General features: G+C 39.8%; 2 protein-coding genes across 2 annotated transcripts; both read right to left on the reverse strand.

The window, feature by feature from the left end:
* Window positions 1-1,337: 1,337 nt before the first annotated feature.
* LOC139663230 (coiled-coil domain-containing protein 106) lies at window positions 1,338-8,339 on the reverse strand. The gene is made up of 5 exons (XM_071541847.1): window positions 8,201-8,339; window positions 6,193-6,410; window positions 4,812-5,024; window positions 3,644-3,850; window positions 1,338-2,725 (listed from the first exon to the last, which is right to left on the reverse strand). Exons 2-5 carry the CDS (start codon window positions 6,398-6,400, stop codon window positions 2,346-2,348), a joined length of 1,008 nt encoding a protein of 335 aa, XP_071397948.1. The 5' UTR covers window positions 6,401-6,410; window positions 8,201-8,339; the 3' UTR covers window positions 1,338-2,345.
* A 408-nt stretch (window positions 8,340-8,747) lies between these two features.
* On the reverse strand, window positions 8,748-16,686 carry anxa13 (annexin A13). The gene is made up of 11 exons (XM_071541786.1): window positions 16,577-16,686; window positions 15,105-15,180; window positions 14,883-14,977; window positions 14,340-14,510; window positions 14,111-14,144; window positions 12,801-12,880; window positions 12,482-12,550; window positions 12,295-12,396; window positions 12,027-12,102; window positions 11,437-11,549; window positions 8,748-10,707 (listed from the first exon to the last, which is right to left on the reverse strand). The coding sequence occupies exons 1-11, from the start codon at window positions 16,589-16,591 to the stop codon at window positions 10,588-10,590; spliced, it is 951 nt and encodes a 316-aa protein (XP_071397887.1). The 5' UTR covers window positions 16,592-16,686; the 3' UTR covers window positions 8,748-10,587.

Consider the following 16,686-nt stretch of genomic DNA (forward strand, 5'->3'; position numbering starts at 1 on the left):
CTGACCAATACTGGTAATGCACAAAAATGTCACTAGTGAGGGTTGTTTTATATACCTATTCATACTTCAATAAAATGCATTCCTGTCAGCATTCCATTTCATATCAGGATTTGCAGAAAAGAAATCCTCTATCGTCACGTCTTACTGGTGGGAAGGAGAGCAGAAGTGACATTTGCATCCCTCCGGAGGTGGGAAGAGAGGAGTGCTGGCAGAGCGATACGCCCACTCTTTCTACCTCACGCCGCTCGGCAGACCAGCATGCACCTGTCCCCTCTGGCTATGACGGGGGGGGGGGGTGAGAGAGGGACTCGAGGTCGCTCACGTTCGCCCCTGCTGGTGTGACTGAAATGCTTCACTCCAACCAACAGCCGTTACATCCCAAGCGCAGCCATCGCCACGGCTCGTTTTGGTTGAGGAGACGAGATAGACAGGATGAAGAGAAGATGGAGAAGTTGGGAGTCCCATAGAAATGTGAAATAATGACTGAATGAATCCATAACAGGAGGTGGTCGTGGGGCAGAGGCAGGGAAACAGCCAGATTGGGATGTGAGTGAAAGATAAGCAGATAGCCAGTGTGTGAATGAGAGTGACAGTGACAGAGTCCCATGCAAAGATAAACAGCCTGGGTGCAGCCCTTGTAATGGCTTTGCACAAGTAATTTGTCACTCCACGTGAAAAGCAAACAGCAGGGAAGGCAACGGCGACACTTTGCACTGACACTTACCATCGCCCAAGGATGTCTTACCAAGCTTTCCCATCTGTCTACACAACTGCTGCAGCTCACTCCTCTGGTCAGCGGACAGGCTAAAAATACACCTACCAGCAGGGCCGAATTTAATACCATATAGCTGTGCTGCAGGACATTCACTACCATTTTGTAGGCGATCACGTTTCAGTTTATAGTCTTAACGGCAGCTGTGAGATTGGGTGTTCATGTTATGGTCTACTTTTTGCATGAAAAGTACAAGTAAAGCAATGTTTGCTTATTATTTTCTATTGTTTGACTTCAAGGCCCTTTGCAGGCTTCCTGACCTGAAATGCGATGAAGTTAACAAGACTCCCTATCTGAAAGGTTACAGGGTCAACGTCTCTATCGAAGGTCATAGTGTCTTTAAGCAAGAAAACGTATTGCCTATACCTGCCAACTCATTTTAAGTTGCTCCAGATAAGAGTGTCAACCGCACACCTAAAATGCAAACAGCTGTCCCACAGTTCCTTGGATATGAACAGCAGGAACAGAAGTCATTACAATCTCTGTATGAACAAATACTACATTCATTTTTGATTTGTTCGCATTCTAGAAATGAATATTAAAACACGTGGAAACAAATGCAGTTTTTTAAATTGCTCAATTCAATTACAGCATAGGAATCACATGATCAAGTCAATAAAATATTTTCAGAATGCCTATGAACACAACAAATTATCATCCCAAACAGAAAATATGCTACACGATACATATAGTGTTGGAAAATGGAAATTGACAATCCTCCATTTTGGAATAAATGATAATAGATATGATTTGTAAACATGACTTTATATGTCAGCACTGCCATCTTGTGGGTGCTTCTAACACTACATACCTGTGCCCTTCCATTTAAAAAATATTGTATTGTTTTCAACAAAATCAAACAAGCTCCAAGTAAATTTGTAGACCTGTCAAATACAAAATATACAGAATACATGTATATTATATTGAAATGTATATACTGAAAAAAACATTTGTGTGTTGACACGTAAAGAAAACATTAAAAATATGTAAAAATGCTACATAAAACGCAGAAACTCAAATCCAGTAGTTCAATTCGGGATGTAGAAGAACTAAAGAACTTGATTTTGTGAAGGCATAATGTTTTATCCTCCAACTCACCCCTTCTCTAATATACAGTGCAGTCCGTAAGTGTTTGGACAGTGACGCATTTATTGTTGTTTGGCTCTGTACTCCAGCTCATTGGATTAGAAATGAAACAATAACTATGAGGTTAAAGTGCAGACTGTCAGCTTTATTTGAGGGTATTTACATCCATATAAGGTGAACAGTGATGATGTCTATAGGTCACAGACTCCAGGCAGTCATCTATTGCCAAGGATTTGCAACCAAATATAAAATATGACGACTTTTTTGAAGTTTTGGTCCCCTAAAATGCTTTAAAAGGCTTTAATTCCTACACAGTTCACTTGATATGGATGTAAATATCCTCAAATGAAAGCTAGCAGTATGCACTTTAACCTCACAATCACTGTTTCATTTCAAATGCAATGAGCTGGAGTACAGAGCCAAAACAACAAAAAAACGTGTCACTGTCCAAATACTTACGGACTGCACTGTAGTAGTACAATTATTATTAACCAATTAAAATGGATTCTGCAGCTCCCCCTAGCTGCTGGAGATGTGTATGCAATCCTCTGGGCCTTTTCCCTGAGATGGGCAGAAGCTCGCCGTTGGCTTTCATCTGGTCGATTCTCCTGGACAGTTCAGCATCGGTATCAATGACAATCGAACACCTCTGGGCGTAGCTGACCAGAGTCTCTTCTCCTTGACGGAACATGCCCACCAAGGGGACGATGTCTTTGCCGGCCATATGGAGCTCAGCGATCGACGCCGTGTTGGCGATGGTGTTCCGGTCGATTCCGTGATGGCGGAAGGCTTCGCTCATGCTCTTCTTCTTGATGAAGGCAGACAGGACTTGTTTATAGCGATGGATGACATACTGGACACCGGTAGCTGGGGGGAAAATAGAAGAGAGAGACATGACGGCGCATGTGCAATGACCAATTATTACAGAAGAGATTAAAATATGGTATAATTACAGAGATCAGTTTTTGATTACCATGTGCCAAAGTGATAAAAGTCAAAGTTCAAAATTTCTCAAAAAGTCTCACTTACCAGTCTGGGAAGAAATAAATGTTTTTCATGCAGTCGTTCTCAACTCAGCTGTCTACTTTCCAGGCAATGGACCGTTTGTAAAAATATCTGGGTTTTGCACCCAGTTATGGTTTGAGTTGAAATCATGTGTCCTCCCCATATAACGCAAGATTTTTTGCATTTCTTACAAACTTTAAAGAGAGGGAGGAGCTTTCACTCATTGATTTGCTTGATCAATCAAACATCAGACAACAATTGTTATCTGTGTTTTTTTAACCTATTTATCCAGGGAAAATTGAATGAGCATGTATACTATTTTCCCCAGCAACGCTCTGCTTCATATCAGTTACACACATGCACACGTGGGAACTGCCCAGTACAACACAGTCGTGTACTGATGGCCGCTGAGCATCTATTGTTTCAGTTCAATCAAAGGCACATCAAAAATAGTTAATGAGGAAGGGGAGAATGTTCTTTCATTCACTTTCCCCACCTTGATTTTCCCAGCCGGTCCAACTGATGGCCCATAAGTCACAAGCCCAGTTCTCCAACCTCTAGGCTCCTGCTGCCCCAACAGACAAACTGTGTTTACAAAATATTTAATAGATTTTGTTTTAGTCTGCAAGGGGTAGCAGATGGGTGGAGTTTACTGCCCTCTGGACACTTTAAATAGTGTCAGGTAAGATGTTATAGACTGAAGTATACTAAACTAATGTTAACTTTTCTTTCCTTTGATCCAGGTGTGGCTCACAACGACATTATGTGATTACAGGTTACCTCTCTTTCTGCTGTAGTCCTTCCCTTTCTTTCCTCTTCTCTTGTCCTTGTGGTGTTTCCTCCTTTTGTGTTCACTCGAGGCTGCGGACACTTCAGAGGAGCCGGACGCTTCAGAATCGCTGCCGTTGCTCACAGAGGAACTGGAAGAAGCTCTCTCTCTCTTCCGGGATTTGGTTTCCGAGTGCTGCACCTTGCTGGTTTTAGGAGCTGTGAGAAGTCAACAGAAATGACCCCCAAATTATGTGATTATACCAATTCTATAAACAATATGAAATGCAAAACTTTCTATTCTAGGTAACGCTTTATTTTCCAGGTCCGTTAATTTCCTAGAAAGGAACCGTAGGAAGTTTCCTGGAAAGAACCATGACATTATGTACTAATTATAGTTAAAATAGAGGAAGAGTTGGTAATTACCTGGTAATTTCTTTTTGAGTTTCTAAGAAAGAACCATGAAATAATGTAGCACTTCTATAGAAAATGGAAGCAGTCAGTTTGGTGGAGTTGATGAGGAACTGAAAATTTCTAAAGGAGTGTCCTGGAAAGAACTGCAAAACTATAAACTATTTAATGGAAAAATAAGAGGCAGAGGTTGGCTTGGTGACCCAATTCCTTATTCCTGTAAGTATATATGGGAAACTAGAGGAAGAATTTATTTTTGGTACTTGTTTTTTTATTATTCAGTTATTCATTTTCTGTATAACTACTACATACGTAATTTCATGGCTCTTTCTTGGAAATAAATTACCAGGTACTTACCAACTCTACCACTGAACTCTTTCTCCACTTTCCCTATAACTAGTACATAATGTCATGCTTCTTTCCAGCAAACTTCCTAAGAAATGAACAATTACTTTCTAGGAATTATTATATCTAGGAATTATAGTTGTATTATTAGGAAATTGCAGTGTTACCCCTTTATACATTTCCTCCATGGTTCTTAGTTATTTATCTTGCACTTCTCTATCATACATATTAATATTTGTTACATTTATTATCAGAGTGCTACGGTTTTGCTATTTGTTACTTTTAATGTTGGTGATCGTGGAATTTAAACGTATCCAACTTTTGACCTCATTGTAAGTTGTTCTGGAAAAGAGCATCAGCTAAATCACCTAAAATGTAAATATAAATGAGTCCAGCATGGTCTACAATCAGCTTGAGCTCTAACCTTCAAGCACAGGATTGGGTGCTGCAAAAGTTGGCAAGGAGCGATTGCTGGTGAGGTTCTCGATCTGGCTCCTGAGGAACTTGCGGTCCTGCATCAGGTCCTCCACCTGCCTCTCCAGAGCGGCGATGCGCTCCTGTTTGCTCTCCAGCATGCACTGCAGCTTGGTGATGGTCAGCAGCACCCTCGGGGGCAGGCCCTCTGCGTTCGAGGCAGCTAGAGGAAGGGTGGACAACAATGTGAAGAGCATTAGGACACACAGGTTATTCATTTCTTTGGCCTGTGCATGTACAGTGTATCCCCTTTCTGTGCTGTAAGATCTAAGTTTCATTGTATGTGTGAGAGTTATTTAAAAAGGTGCTATTCAAAGTATTCTGTTACATCACCACACAGCCATCTTGGTAGGAAAACAACAGGTGATTGTAATAAATTAGCAGGTGATTTCAATCAAATGACAAGCACTTATTGTAAAGCGTGATATTGTAGGAAATGCATGTGACCTCATGGGAATACTATGAATATGCAGCATTTCAACTTCAATAAATCAATACCGCATAAATTTAAGACATTACTATAATTATCATAAACAAATGAGACCATCTCTGAGAAGACTGGCAGCCTCAACACTGCATTTTACATTGTGCGCCACCAGGCTGGATGTGGTGGGAAAAGAGTACAAAACAGGAAGTGAGCACTGTTTTCAGAGTTTCTGGCAAAGGCAGATGGTGGAAGGAGTCAAAGGCTGATGGAAAAATCACTTCCAACATGTTTATCCTCTTCAGCAAAGCGAAAGAAAAAACCTTTGATAGCAGTAAAGATTGTCTTTACGACAGGAAGCAGCAGGGTTTATGGGAAATGTGGTCTTAATTTGTGGTTAAACACGAGCGCAAACAATACCACTGGCTTGAGATAGAGGCTACCAATCTACCAATCATCGGTACCATTGTTTCATTTGTTCTGAGTAATTACACCAAGGTATGACAATTGACTTGTAGGGCTGCAAATAACGATTATTTTCATTGTCGATTAATCTGTCGATTATTTTCTTGATTAATCGATTAGTTGTTTGGTCTATAAAATGTCAGAAAATGGTGAAAAGTTTCCCAAAGCCACAACCCAAACATATTCAGTTTACTGTCATAGAGGAGTAAAGAAACCAGAAAAAATTCACATTTAAGAAGCTGGAATCAGAGAACTTTGACTTATTTTTCTTAAAAAATTACTCAAACTGATTAATCGATTATCAAAATAGTTGGCGATTAATTTAATAGTTGACAACTAATCGATTAATCGTTTTAAAATGCTACACATAGCACCATGTACTGTGCCAAATGACAGTGACAAATCATCACAGGAAAACTACAGCTGTGAAACTCGTTCTTACTCGACATGGCACTGCTGGGTGTGTTGTCCTGAACCGCATCAGTAGCTGGTCCAGTTTGAAAATTCTCCCACTTGATGATGTTGAGTTCATCCTGCTCCTGCTTCAGCCAGGCCGGGGAGGTCACCCTGTCCTTGCTCCTCACTGAGCTGGAGTCGATCTCCACACAGGGGGAATACGCTGACGGCTCCTGCTGCCACACCGACGACATCTCCCCGAACCTGGACAGGCACATGGGTGTGTGTGTGTGTGTGGGTGACATAACCTACAGTAACCTGAAATGTTCATACTTCAAAAAAAACGATTTCCTATAAGATTTCAGATGCTATCCCACAAGAAATGCATCGTCAAAACTCTTCCTTGGTGCACTTTCTGCCAAAATGATATTAAATGTATTATCCACTTAGTTTCCAATTCCTCGCTACAATAAACAATTCTGGTCAAATATTGAAAACCTTATCAACAGGAAAATCTGCAATAGCTTGTCACTTTCCGATGAACTGATAATCTTTGGGGTTAAATCCACTATCAGGTCTCTCCTCTGGTAATGCAACCCCATTCTCTTAGCTAAAATCTGTATTCACTTTATATCTTTATATACTTAATTAAGGTTACTCTGACCGTAAAGCTATTTTTCAATTATTTTATTTTATTTATTTATTTTAAAGCATTTGTTTATTGGGATTTTTGATAAAAATTAAATCAAGGATACAATGTAACAGTTAACATACAATGTAGATAATTGCCCCCTCCCTCCCCCCCAAACGTCTCATCACATTTGTCAATTATTAATGTGTCCTCTGAAAGCTCTTTGTTGTCTTAACCTTAGCAAAATACTGTGCTGCAACAAGCTGTCTGTTATTGTTACTGTAAATGTGTTGTTACTACTGTACATGTACCACCTACTAATTAAAAAAAACATAATTCAGAATTTGTTTTACTGGCTAGTAAGCTTGCATGTTGTAACAAGGAATTTGACTTGTTGGGTTGCTCCCATAAGTCACATTAAACACAAAACAACAGAATATTCTAAAAGCATAACTAATTTAAAGTTAAAAAAAAAATGGGAATAGGTTTATTTTGGAGGTAGTATATCAAGAAATATAAGTTCAATAAAAAGTATAAGTAGTGTTATCCATCTATTATGCACATGGTTCTCTGTTGGAACCAGAGTGATTGCACTGATGGGAACCTATTCAAGTCAGTAATACTTAAAAAAAATATATATATACAGATGTAGATAATTTTGCACTGAGATATTGAGTATAAATAAGTGTAAAATACATCTAGATACAGCCAAAAAAGATCTTAAACAGTATATATGAACTGACTATAGATGATAGGTGTAGGATACCTGGCTAAAATGTTTTTTAAAAAAAACAAAATATCCCACTGATTTAGATATTTAGGCAATTTCATGCCTGGTTGTTGTTTATGTAGGAACAGGACATCAGTGCATCATTTGATGTTTCCATGGAGATGAGCTCCAGTGTAACATGTGCACGCTCCAAACACCCAAACACTAGCTAGCTGCTAGTGAGTGTGCACTCCAGATTAATTATGGTGCAGTGATTAATTTGCCCTTAACCCTTAACATAACGTGTGAACAAACGGAACTGCTCAGACGAAAAGGAGCTATCGTCATTTTAAGATAAATTTGAGATATTACAGCGTTACCACAGGAGATAACAATACTATACAGTACGATACGCTCACTATAGGCCTAGCTAACACACTCTCTATCCCTATCGGATTATTAACACAGGATTTCTAGTGTTTCTTTTTTTGGTAGGATGGTTTCTTAATCTTAACATACTGAGCAAAACATAGTTAACCAAGATATACCTTATGAAACTTAGCATAGAGATACGTCGGCTGGCACAAAGAGCGAACCGTTTTTCCTTGCAGTGGTATTAATTACTGCCAAGATGGATGCTAATGACTGCTAGTAATTACCAGGGGGAAAAAAGGAGGACCAACAAAAGCCTGTGAAAGAGAGCGGACCACGTACCTTCAAGAGAGTCCAGCGGGCAAAACTGTTGTTCCTGTGTTTGTGTTTCACCACGTCGGTACCTCACTTTGCGTAAAATGCCGTGTTTTTGGGGGAAAATATAAACAGATGAGCGAAACAATGCGCGACTACAACAACATGCATGTGAGGCTGCTTTGGCGCTCTCCGTGTAGGCTGAATAATGATGCTGCGTTCAGGTGCTCCTCACAAACTCGTACACCTGAGATTTAACTAGTATGTGCAGGAAAAGCAGGAAAACTTTGCCTTGCGTCGCTCTATCGAAATTCATCGTTTTGTGTGTTTCACTGGTGTGTCATGATTTGTTTACCATTACTTGTTTATGTAGACCTATTTCGTAATGTATCATTTTCCTCATTTCATTTTGCCCATACATAATTAATAGCCTAATCATATATGCCTGGAAAACAACTGGCATAGCGCGACGTTGTGCTGCAGTGGCAAAATGAAGACGACATAACACATCATGCAATTTAATTGTTTTAATTATTTAGTAGCCAAAAGGTTTTTATTTTTATTATCAGTTGTTGACAAGGCTTCCATGCTATCTACCCCCTAAACGTTGCACTGGAGTGGAATTTATAAAAAAAAAAAAAAAAAAACGACTTTCCAAGTAGTGTTTACCACTTTGATGAGGCGTTCATGTGCTTTTCGTAAGTTGGATTTTTGCGGTAGTACCTGGAGGCAGCAATAGGGCGGCGACAGGCTCTGAGGGGGCGTGTCCTTGGGACGCCGGGTCCAATAGGTGTAGTTATACTATTATTACGTGATTCTTACGGATGTCTGGATGCTGGACAGTATTCCTTAGGGAATTACTTGGTGATTGTAGATAGAGGATAAAAGAGAAACAGATTTGAATTCACAGGACATTTTATTTGCAGTTACACTAAAATTCTTTGGCTGCACTGAGGCAAATATTGGTCCCAATTCCACAACTTTTAAAAAGACCAATCCTGGTTGATGTCATCACTGTCTCATGTAGTTGACGTCAGTATCCAGTCAGCCTGTTTGTTACATGTTTACACTAGTGATAGTTTTAACAAGTTAAATCTCAGCTGCCATATAGGGAGACACGAGTGACTAATCATATTATATGGACAATAACAGGCCTTCTTCATGTTAAATGTTAATTCCACCTAAACATCATCAGGTTTCTTCATATATACCTTCTGGCATAGTAAGCTAAATTAAGTTAAATATTGAATAGGCTACTGTGTTAGACGATACAAATACAAAAATATCACAAGGTGAGGTGTATTTGGATTTGTCAAGTCTTTCTATTTGCAGTATATGCAACATAAATCAATACGTAGCTTCTTTTTTTTTTTATCAGTTACCAACAAAATATATAGTCTCTTTTGTGGATCGGTCGTGAAGAAAATTAAAAAAATCCATCAAAACAACATTGCATAGCCTTCATTATACCAACTTATATTCCTTCATAAATAACTTTCAGATTTCTTCCTTTAAGAGCACAAACTTCAAGCCATATGGAGTGATTGCATTAGTTGTAACAACAGCAGTAAAATATAACAGTCACAGTTTGGGGGCGTGGAGGGTGGAAGATACTGGCCTTGGAAAGACCTGATTCATTAAATTACTGACACAGTTTTTAGCTGACAAAATGCTATTTTATCTATAACAGTAATACTAACATAATGGTAATATTATAATACTATTGTCTCTATTATATTAGTATATGCAGCAGTAGAAAGATGTAATCTAGCCATGCTTTTTCCCAGTGCACAAAAATGTCCTGTGTTTACAATCTCATTATCCTATCAAGTCCTGAACCGCCTGATCCTGCTCAGTGTAATTTAACCAATGTGACTACAGTTGGCTCTGTTGGAAATTCAAAAATCTTGGTTCTCATGTAAAGCGAGTACAAATAACTTAGCAGGCCAGAGCCACAATGATGCCAATGCTGGTGAAGGTGTTGAGAAATGGAGCTAAAAATTGACTAAGAAATGGGCAGTCATTGACAGACACAGGCCTGTTTCATAGTCACAGATTAAGCCGAGTCCTAGATGAAGAAATCCAGTTCAAGGGGGATTTCCAATGGAAGATATTGTGTAGTCTAAGACTAAACACAATCCATGCCTGTGAACCAAGCCCTACATTAAAAAAAAGAGAACCACCCAAATACACTTAGATACCAACTCAGAGTTCGGACACAAACTGGGTTTCACATCTCTCCATTTCCACCCTCCTGCTCCTCACACAGCATCACATGGCGCGGACAGTCGGACCGAGTGTAAGTAGGGTTAGTTTCTTCTAGGGAAAGCAGCAGCACCCTCGGTCCAACGCGGGCGCTCTGCTGCCTCTGCCTCTCCCCCCCCCCCCCACCGCTGCACTGCCTTTCCTGCTCCTCAGTGGCAGATGGCCAAGAGGAGACGTTTGAAGTCGCCACTGCACTCATCCCTCAGGGCGTCTTTCAGAGACACGTCATACTTCTCCAGATACATGTCTTTGATGGTCTCCAAATCATACTGTTGACAAAATAAATGAAAAGTTATTAGAATAACAATCTAGAATCTTGCATTATTGTGGGTCTCACAGTTGCAGATTGCAGGTTTAGTAGAAGTAGGGTCCTAAGTAGGGCTGTGCAAAAAAAAATCGATACAGCTGAGTATTGCAATATTTTTTTCCATGATACTGTATACATTTTCCAGCCCCTCGTATCGATACATTAAAAAAAATTATTCATGTTTTAAACAGATTTAAAATGTCCTTAAATTTTCCTCAAATCCCTTTGAATTAAATAGTTTTGACTCAATTTGTCCGCTGAGTTATCAATATAATGTGATGTACATATTAGACTACCCAGGTAGTACACAGCAAGTTGTATTTTCAGCTCTATTTTTAAATTTTCAGTAAATTATGTAGAGTATTGCAATGTATCGCAATATGTATCATATCGCAATGTATCGTGATACAATCGTATCGTGACCCATGTACCGTGATACGTATCGTATCGTGAGGTCCTTGCCAATACCCAGCCTTAGTCCTAAGTGTGTTTGGTAGGCCAGTGTAGCGTGGGGTGGTGAAGGAAGGTGTGTACAGGTAGAGATTAACAATCAGACCTCACCTACAACATGCACTGATGTAGAAGGCTTTTTACATGTCCATATGTACAGTACTTAATAAAACAGACACTTGAAAAAGGGCAAAACACTTATATTCTATTCTGTTCTATTCCATTCTATTGTATGCATTACCTCAGAGCGGCACACGATGATGCGAATAAGGGTGTCCTCGTCAGTGCCTGCTCCCTTCATGGCTTTGTTCAGACGTCTGGCAAAGTACAGCTGGGGGTTCTTGGCAGCTCTCACTGTGAGGAGGAACAAGGGTTTACAAGAAATTCCACTGCAGTTTTACCTTTCTGTTCAGCCCACATCAGCTCCTTTCCCCCAATGAAAGTAAATCCACTGCATAAAGACTGTGTTTATTCAACACTTCCCCCAGTCTCTGACATCCACCATTGTCTTCAGTCACACAAACATAGTTTTGTTCCACAATGAGATTTGCAACATTTGAAAAAGATACTCCTTTCCACAAGTTACTCTAATTCTTGTTACCTTTTTCTATTTTTTTATATACTATGTTTTTTGTTTTGTGTTGCATTATGTTGAATGCCTTGTATGTGCAAACTACAAAACTGATTCTGATTCCAAATAATTTCTCAAGTTATCACCTAGCTATAAAATACTACTTTAATATACTGACATTTCTGAAGGAAGAAATATTGAGTTATTAATTTCTGGTCACAGAATGGGTATACTGTATTTGTTAGAGTGAATATACAAACCAAGAGCGACGTAGCATTTCTTCAGTGTCCCAGAGGTCTCATTCTCAATGGCATCCAGGATTTCAGTTCCAGAGAGCTAAGGAAAGAAAACGACGACGCATTAATTTTAGCTGCAGCTGCTATATGAACCCATGATCCTTCTAGCAGGGTAACATAAGACACGCCATCCCTGATTAATTCACACGCTAGCCAAAGATCACATGTCTTGGTGATATAAACTGTGAAGAAGCATCATTGCCACTATGGACAGTGCTAAACCAACACCTACCTGCTCATAAACCTTGAAGGTGGCTTGGAGCTGCAGGTAGTTCCTGCTGGCCAGGATGTAGCTGAAGGTGGACTCATCTGTCCCAAAACACCCCTCTCCAGCCTGCAGTACATCCCATAAATATTACATTATCGTTTAGAGACCATTAGAGACTATTAGAAATCTGTATTTTAAAGGAAAACAGTACCTCAAACAGAGAGGTAGCGTCCTGTTCAGCCAGACCTTCATCCACGTCGTAACTCTCATCTCTGCCGCCCTGGAGGAGAGAAACTGCACTTTTGCTTCTGCTGTGGGGTGAAGTGAAATGAAGCCTTTCTGTCTGGCTCAGGCAACTGTATCTGGCCTCCATCTTACTAATGCAAGGGAATCTGGACTGCAGCCAGTGTCTGTGTGTGTGTGTGTGTGTGTGTGAAGGGCATGAGTGAGCACAGGGAAAGTGAGCTTGATTTCAGTGCCAAGGCAGAAAGCAGGAATTGAGTTACGCGTATGGAGTAGAAGGAGCTTACCTGCAAAAGAGCTGTGAGCAGGTTCCTCACATCGCCGCTCGTGTCTCCCTCGATATCTGCCTCAAGGTCACACTCATGCACTAAAAGGGCAAAAAATAGAATGAACATGACAGAAAACAAAAGTTTGGTATAAGTTTGGTGAACCCACTTTCCCTCAATCTGCCTCGTCCGCTTCTAGTACTTCAGTTAGTGATTTCCTACATTTTCCAGAATGACACACGCAACATGTCTTGTGGCTGTGTTGCATTCTGGTCTATTGTGGCTACTGTCAGTGGAGAAATTGGTCTCTCTCGTCTTCTACGGTGGATTTCTCCCTGTATGATTGTTGAACGTCTCTTGGTGCAAAATGGCGGCTCTAGCAAGAAGCCCTCGCTCTTTGATTCTGAGGGACTGACACCAAAACCTGACGTTTAAATGAAATATCTCTACATGACACCATATCGTCTGTGTTTGGCCAGTTATCCACAGTAATAAGAAAATTCTGGGCCCATAATATAAATATTTAAGTGTTTTAAAGTGGATTTTTCCTGTAAGTGCCACCTCCTGTCTCCTGTCTTATAGTCAAAATGAACTGATCCATATGCCATAATTCAGGTACAGTGCTGGATTGTCTGACTGATAATGTCTGCTCTGATAATGTTGGCAAAGGATTTGGAAGAACTATGCTATTCTCCAATAGAAGTCTTAGTTTTCCTGACACACATGATCAGTCATCTTCTGGCATTTTAAGAGATGATGAGAAATAATGTTTACTGTGAAAAACATATGCTATCAGCAACCAGAGATGTTTGTCAATACAATCAGCAATCAGCACTGGGATGATAATGAGCAGGAAGTAGCAGCAGGATGGGCTGTGTCAAAACAAACTGGAGGAATTGCATAAGACGGCTATAGGGACAGGAATAATACATGACCTTGGTGTATTCTGCGCCCAAATGACTCACTCTTAGTAATTTCCTCCAAGGTTCATAATACAAGGAAGTGAAGTCAATTACATTTTGTATTAGCGTGTGACAGGTTTAACAATAGCAAATGAAGATTTTTGTTCTAAAATGAGATAGCTAGCTTGAAAGAAGTGACATCTACTCTTACAAAATGATTGATAGTACAAAGTTAAATCGACATATAGTATACAAAAAGTAACTTAGGTGCTTTGTTGACAAACTAATAACACTTTCACTGACTACATTCTCTGTATTTTGATGATGATATTGAATAATGAACTCCAAGTTATGTATCTGTATATCTCTATGGATATAGAGAATTTTGTAAATGAACTCTTCATTTGCTTACTGACACATGCTGCTTACCCTGAAAGTAGCATTCCTTGAACATGGCGACGTCCTGTTGGAAACATTTAGGTAAAAATGAAAAAGTTAGAATATTCTACATCAGGAGGAAATCTGGACTATAGTGTATTTCAGAATTCTTCTTCCATTAATAAAAATGAAGACACTAAATAATAATGGCACGTGGATCGATGGTAGTTCAACTTTGAATTATGAATTTCAGTTGTAATACTGCTAATTTGTGACTGACAGCATTGGTGGCGGTGCAGAGGATCTCCACCAGGACGTCTTCGTCGGTGCCCGCTCCCTTCATGGCCTTCCTCAGCTCCTTCACGGCGTAGATGACAGGAGGGTCCAACATGGCGAGGATGGCCTTCTCAAAGGTACCTGACAACTCGCTCTTCAGCTTGTCCACCAACTCCTGTTACACCAGCAGAGAGAGAGAGACACACAAATGTATTCAAGTTTTTGCTTGATTTGTTAATTTAAGACTGCCACTTTTAGTTCAAAATGATTTAAATTTGTGTGTGTATAGAGAGAGAGAGATTTGTGGGAATGTGTTTGGCTTTGACAGTGTAAAAATCTTGAATTGAAATGAACTGAATTGAATAGATCTGAGAGGGAATTGAGAGGGAGTGCATATTAGATTAGGAGAGAGAGAAGAGAGGAGAGATAGGGTGTGGCTGATATAAGTTAGAATAATTTAAAAATGGTTCTTATGGTAAATATTTTGGTTCAGGGGATAGTTAGATCGTATTCTATATATTAGCAAACATTACTGGATGGCACTCACATCATCATACTTGTCAAAATAGGCCTGTTTAATCTCCTGCCGCTGGTATGAACTGCGGTTTGCCAGGATGTCAATGATGGCCTGTTCATCAGTTCCTGGGGGGAAAAAAAGTAATACAAAACTGATGTAATACAATGATAAATCATATTATTCTGACTTATAGGTCCAGTAGCATCTCATATCTTTAACAGAGACATCACTAGAACAAATTATTGAACTTACCAAACCCTTTGCAGGCTTTGCGGATGGCCTTGATGTCAGCCATGACATCAAACTCCTCATAGGGCACGATGGTGGGCTGAAACCATGAAAACAGATGATTTTATAAAACCACACAACACTTTGACAAAAACTTGAATTTAAGGAAATGACGTAAAACTAAACACTGTTTAGGTAAATCAAGTTCAATGGGATACATGATATAGAGTTGTATAGGAGCACTAGCAGATGGGGGAGGGGAGGATGACAACATGATCTATAGCTGAGGAATTCAGGGCCAGCAGTCTTAGTTAAACAAACTTGATGGGGGCCACATGACATGTGGTTAAGCCAGTAGTTCCCAATGTGGGGTCCGGGGGCCACCAGGGGTCCTTGAAGAGGTTTGAAAGCGTCCCCAGCTATGAAGAATGGTTAAATCTCACTTTTATTTCCCTTCCTAGAATAAGGAGAATGTACAGGGATGACTGTTTTGTTTATAGGTTTCACTTTTACTTCCCTACCTCCAGTATAGAAAGTATAGAATGTAATTCTGTATAAAGTTGTATCTAACACCACAAATCTTCCCAGATGGCGTTCTTTACATCAAAATCTTTTAAAAATCAGGCGAATCTATTTAAATGTAAGTTTATATAAGACTTAAGCTGGTATAACATCTTTTAAATCACCTCTATTTTTATAGATCTTATTTTTATAGACCTTGCTTTTACCTCCTATTCTTCCATTTTTATGTTGTGGTTGCCTTCGAATGACTTGTTTTTTGTTTTTATTTTATGTATGTTTGCTTTTATTTGATTGTTAAAGCACTTTTTCTGACAAACTGACAAAGCCAAGTAACACAGCAATAAACACATGAAGAAGGGGGGAGAAAAAAAAGCACCAAAAGAAGAACTATAGACAAATGCGGACACCCTCCTCCACAGTTGGACTTATGACCGACAACCAACCCCCCTTCCATTCATCTGAACACACATCTAACGGAGCTGTGATGCATTCCGCAGGGGAGTGGCCCGTTTTCTCTGCGTAAACCCAGACGCGGCTGTCACACACTGTCATTTACGAGATTATTGTCATTTAAAGGGGTAAGTAGCTTGTTGTGAATGTGAAATCATAAGTCTCCATTTCCACATGAAGTCATAGCCGACTAATAGCGATTTACCACCGTGTACATGTTGTAGGCATGGATACAAGACGAATAGACTCACTAAAATATTCAATTAATTACTGCAAAACTTGAATTATTTAATTGGAAAGTAAAGACGATCTCCACAGAGTCTAACGTTAATCCTGTTGATGGATTAAAGTTTATCTAGCCTAGGCTATCGGTCCTTTTCATCATGCCGAAACTGTGTCGTTCACCGTTAGAAGCCTGAGTCAAGCGCAGCAGAAAGATCATTGTTGAGATTTTGTAGGCTACTTCTGTTACAAGCGGATTGTAGTCGTTTGGTGCGCAAAATGGTAAAGAGAATTGTACCCACTTGACAATTGCCCATTTTAGGATGTTTTCCCGGCTGTAGCTGGCGATCTGTTGGCAAAAAGTCGTAGTTAGGATTTCTGTCCTGTCCAAGCTGCGGCCCACAGAAGAAAG

Source organism: Centroberyx affinis, unplaced genomic scaffold (genome assembly GCF_046629955.1).
Source record: "Centroberyx affinis isolate AG114_WGS23_722 - 3 ecotype Tasmania unplaced genomic scaffold, CSIRO-AGI_Caff_v1 ptg003958l_1, whole genome shotgun sequence".
Classification (NCBI taxonomy): Eukaryota; Metazoa; Chordata; class Actinopteri; order Beryciformes; family Berycidae; genus Centroberyx; species Centroberyx affinis.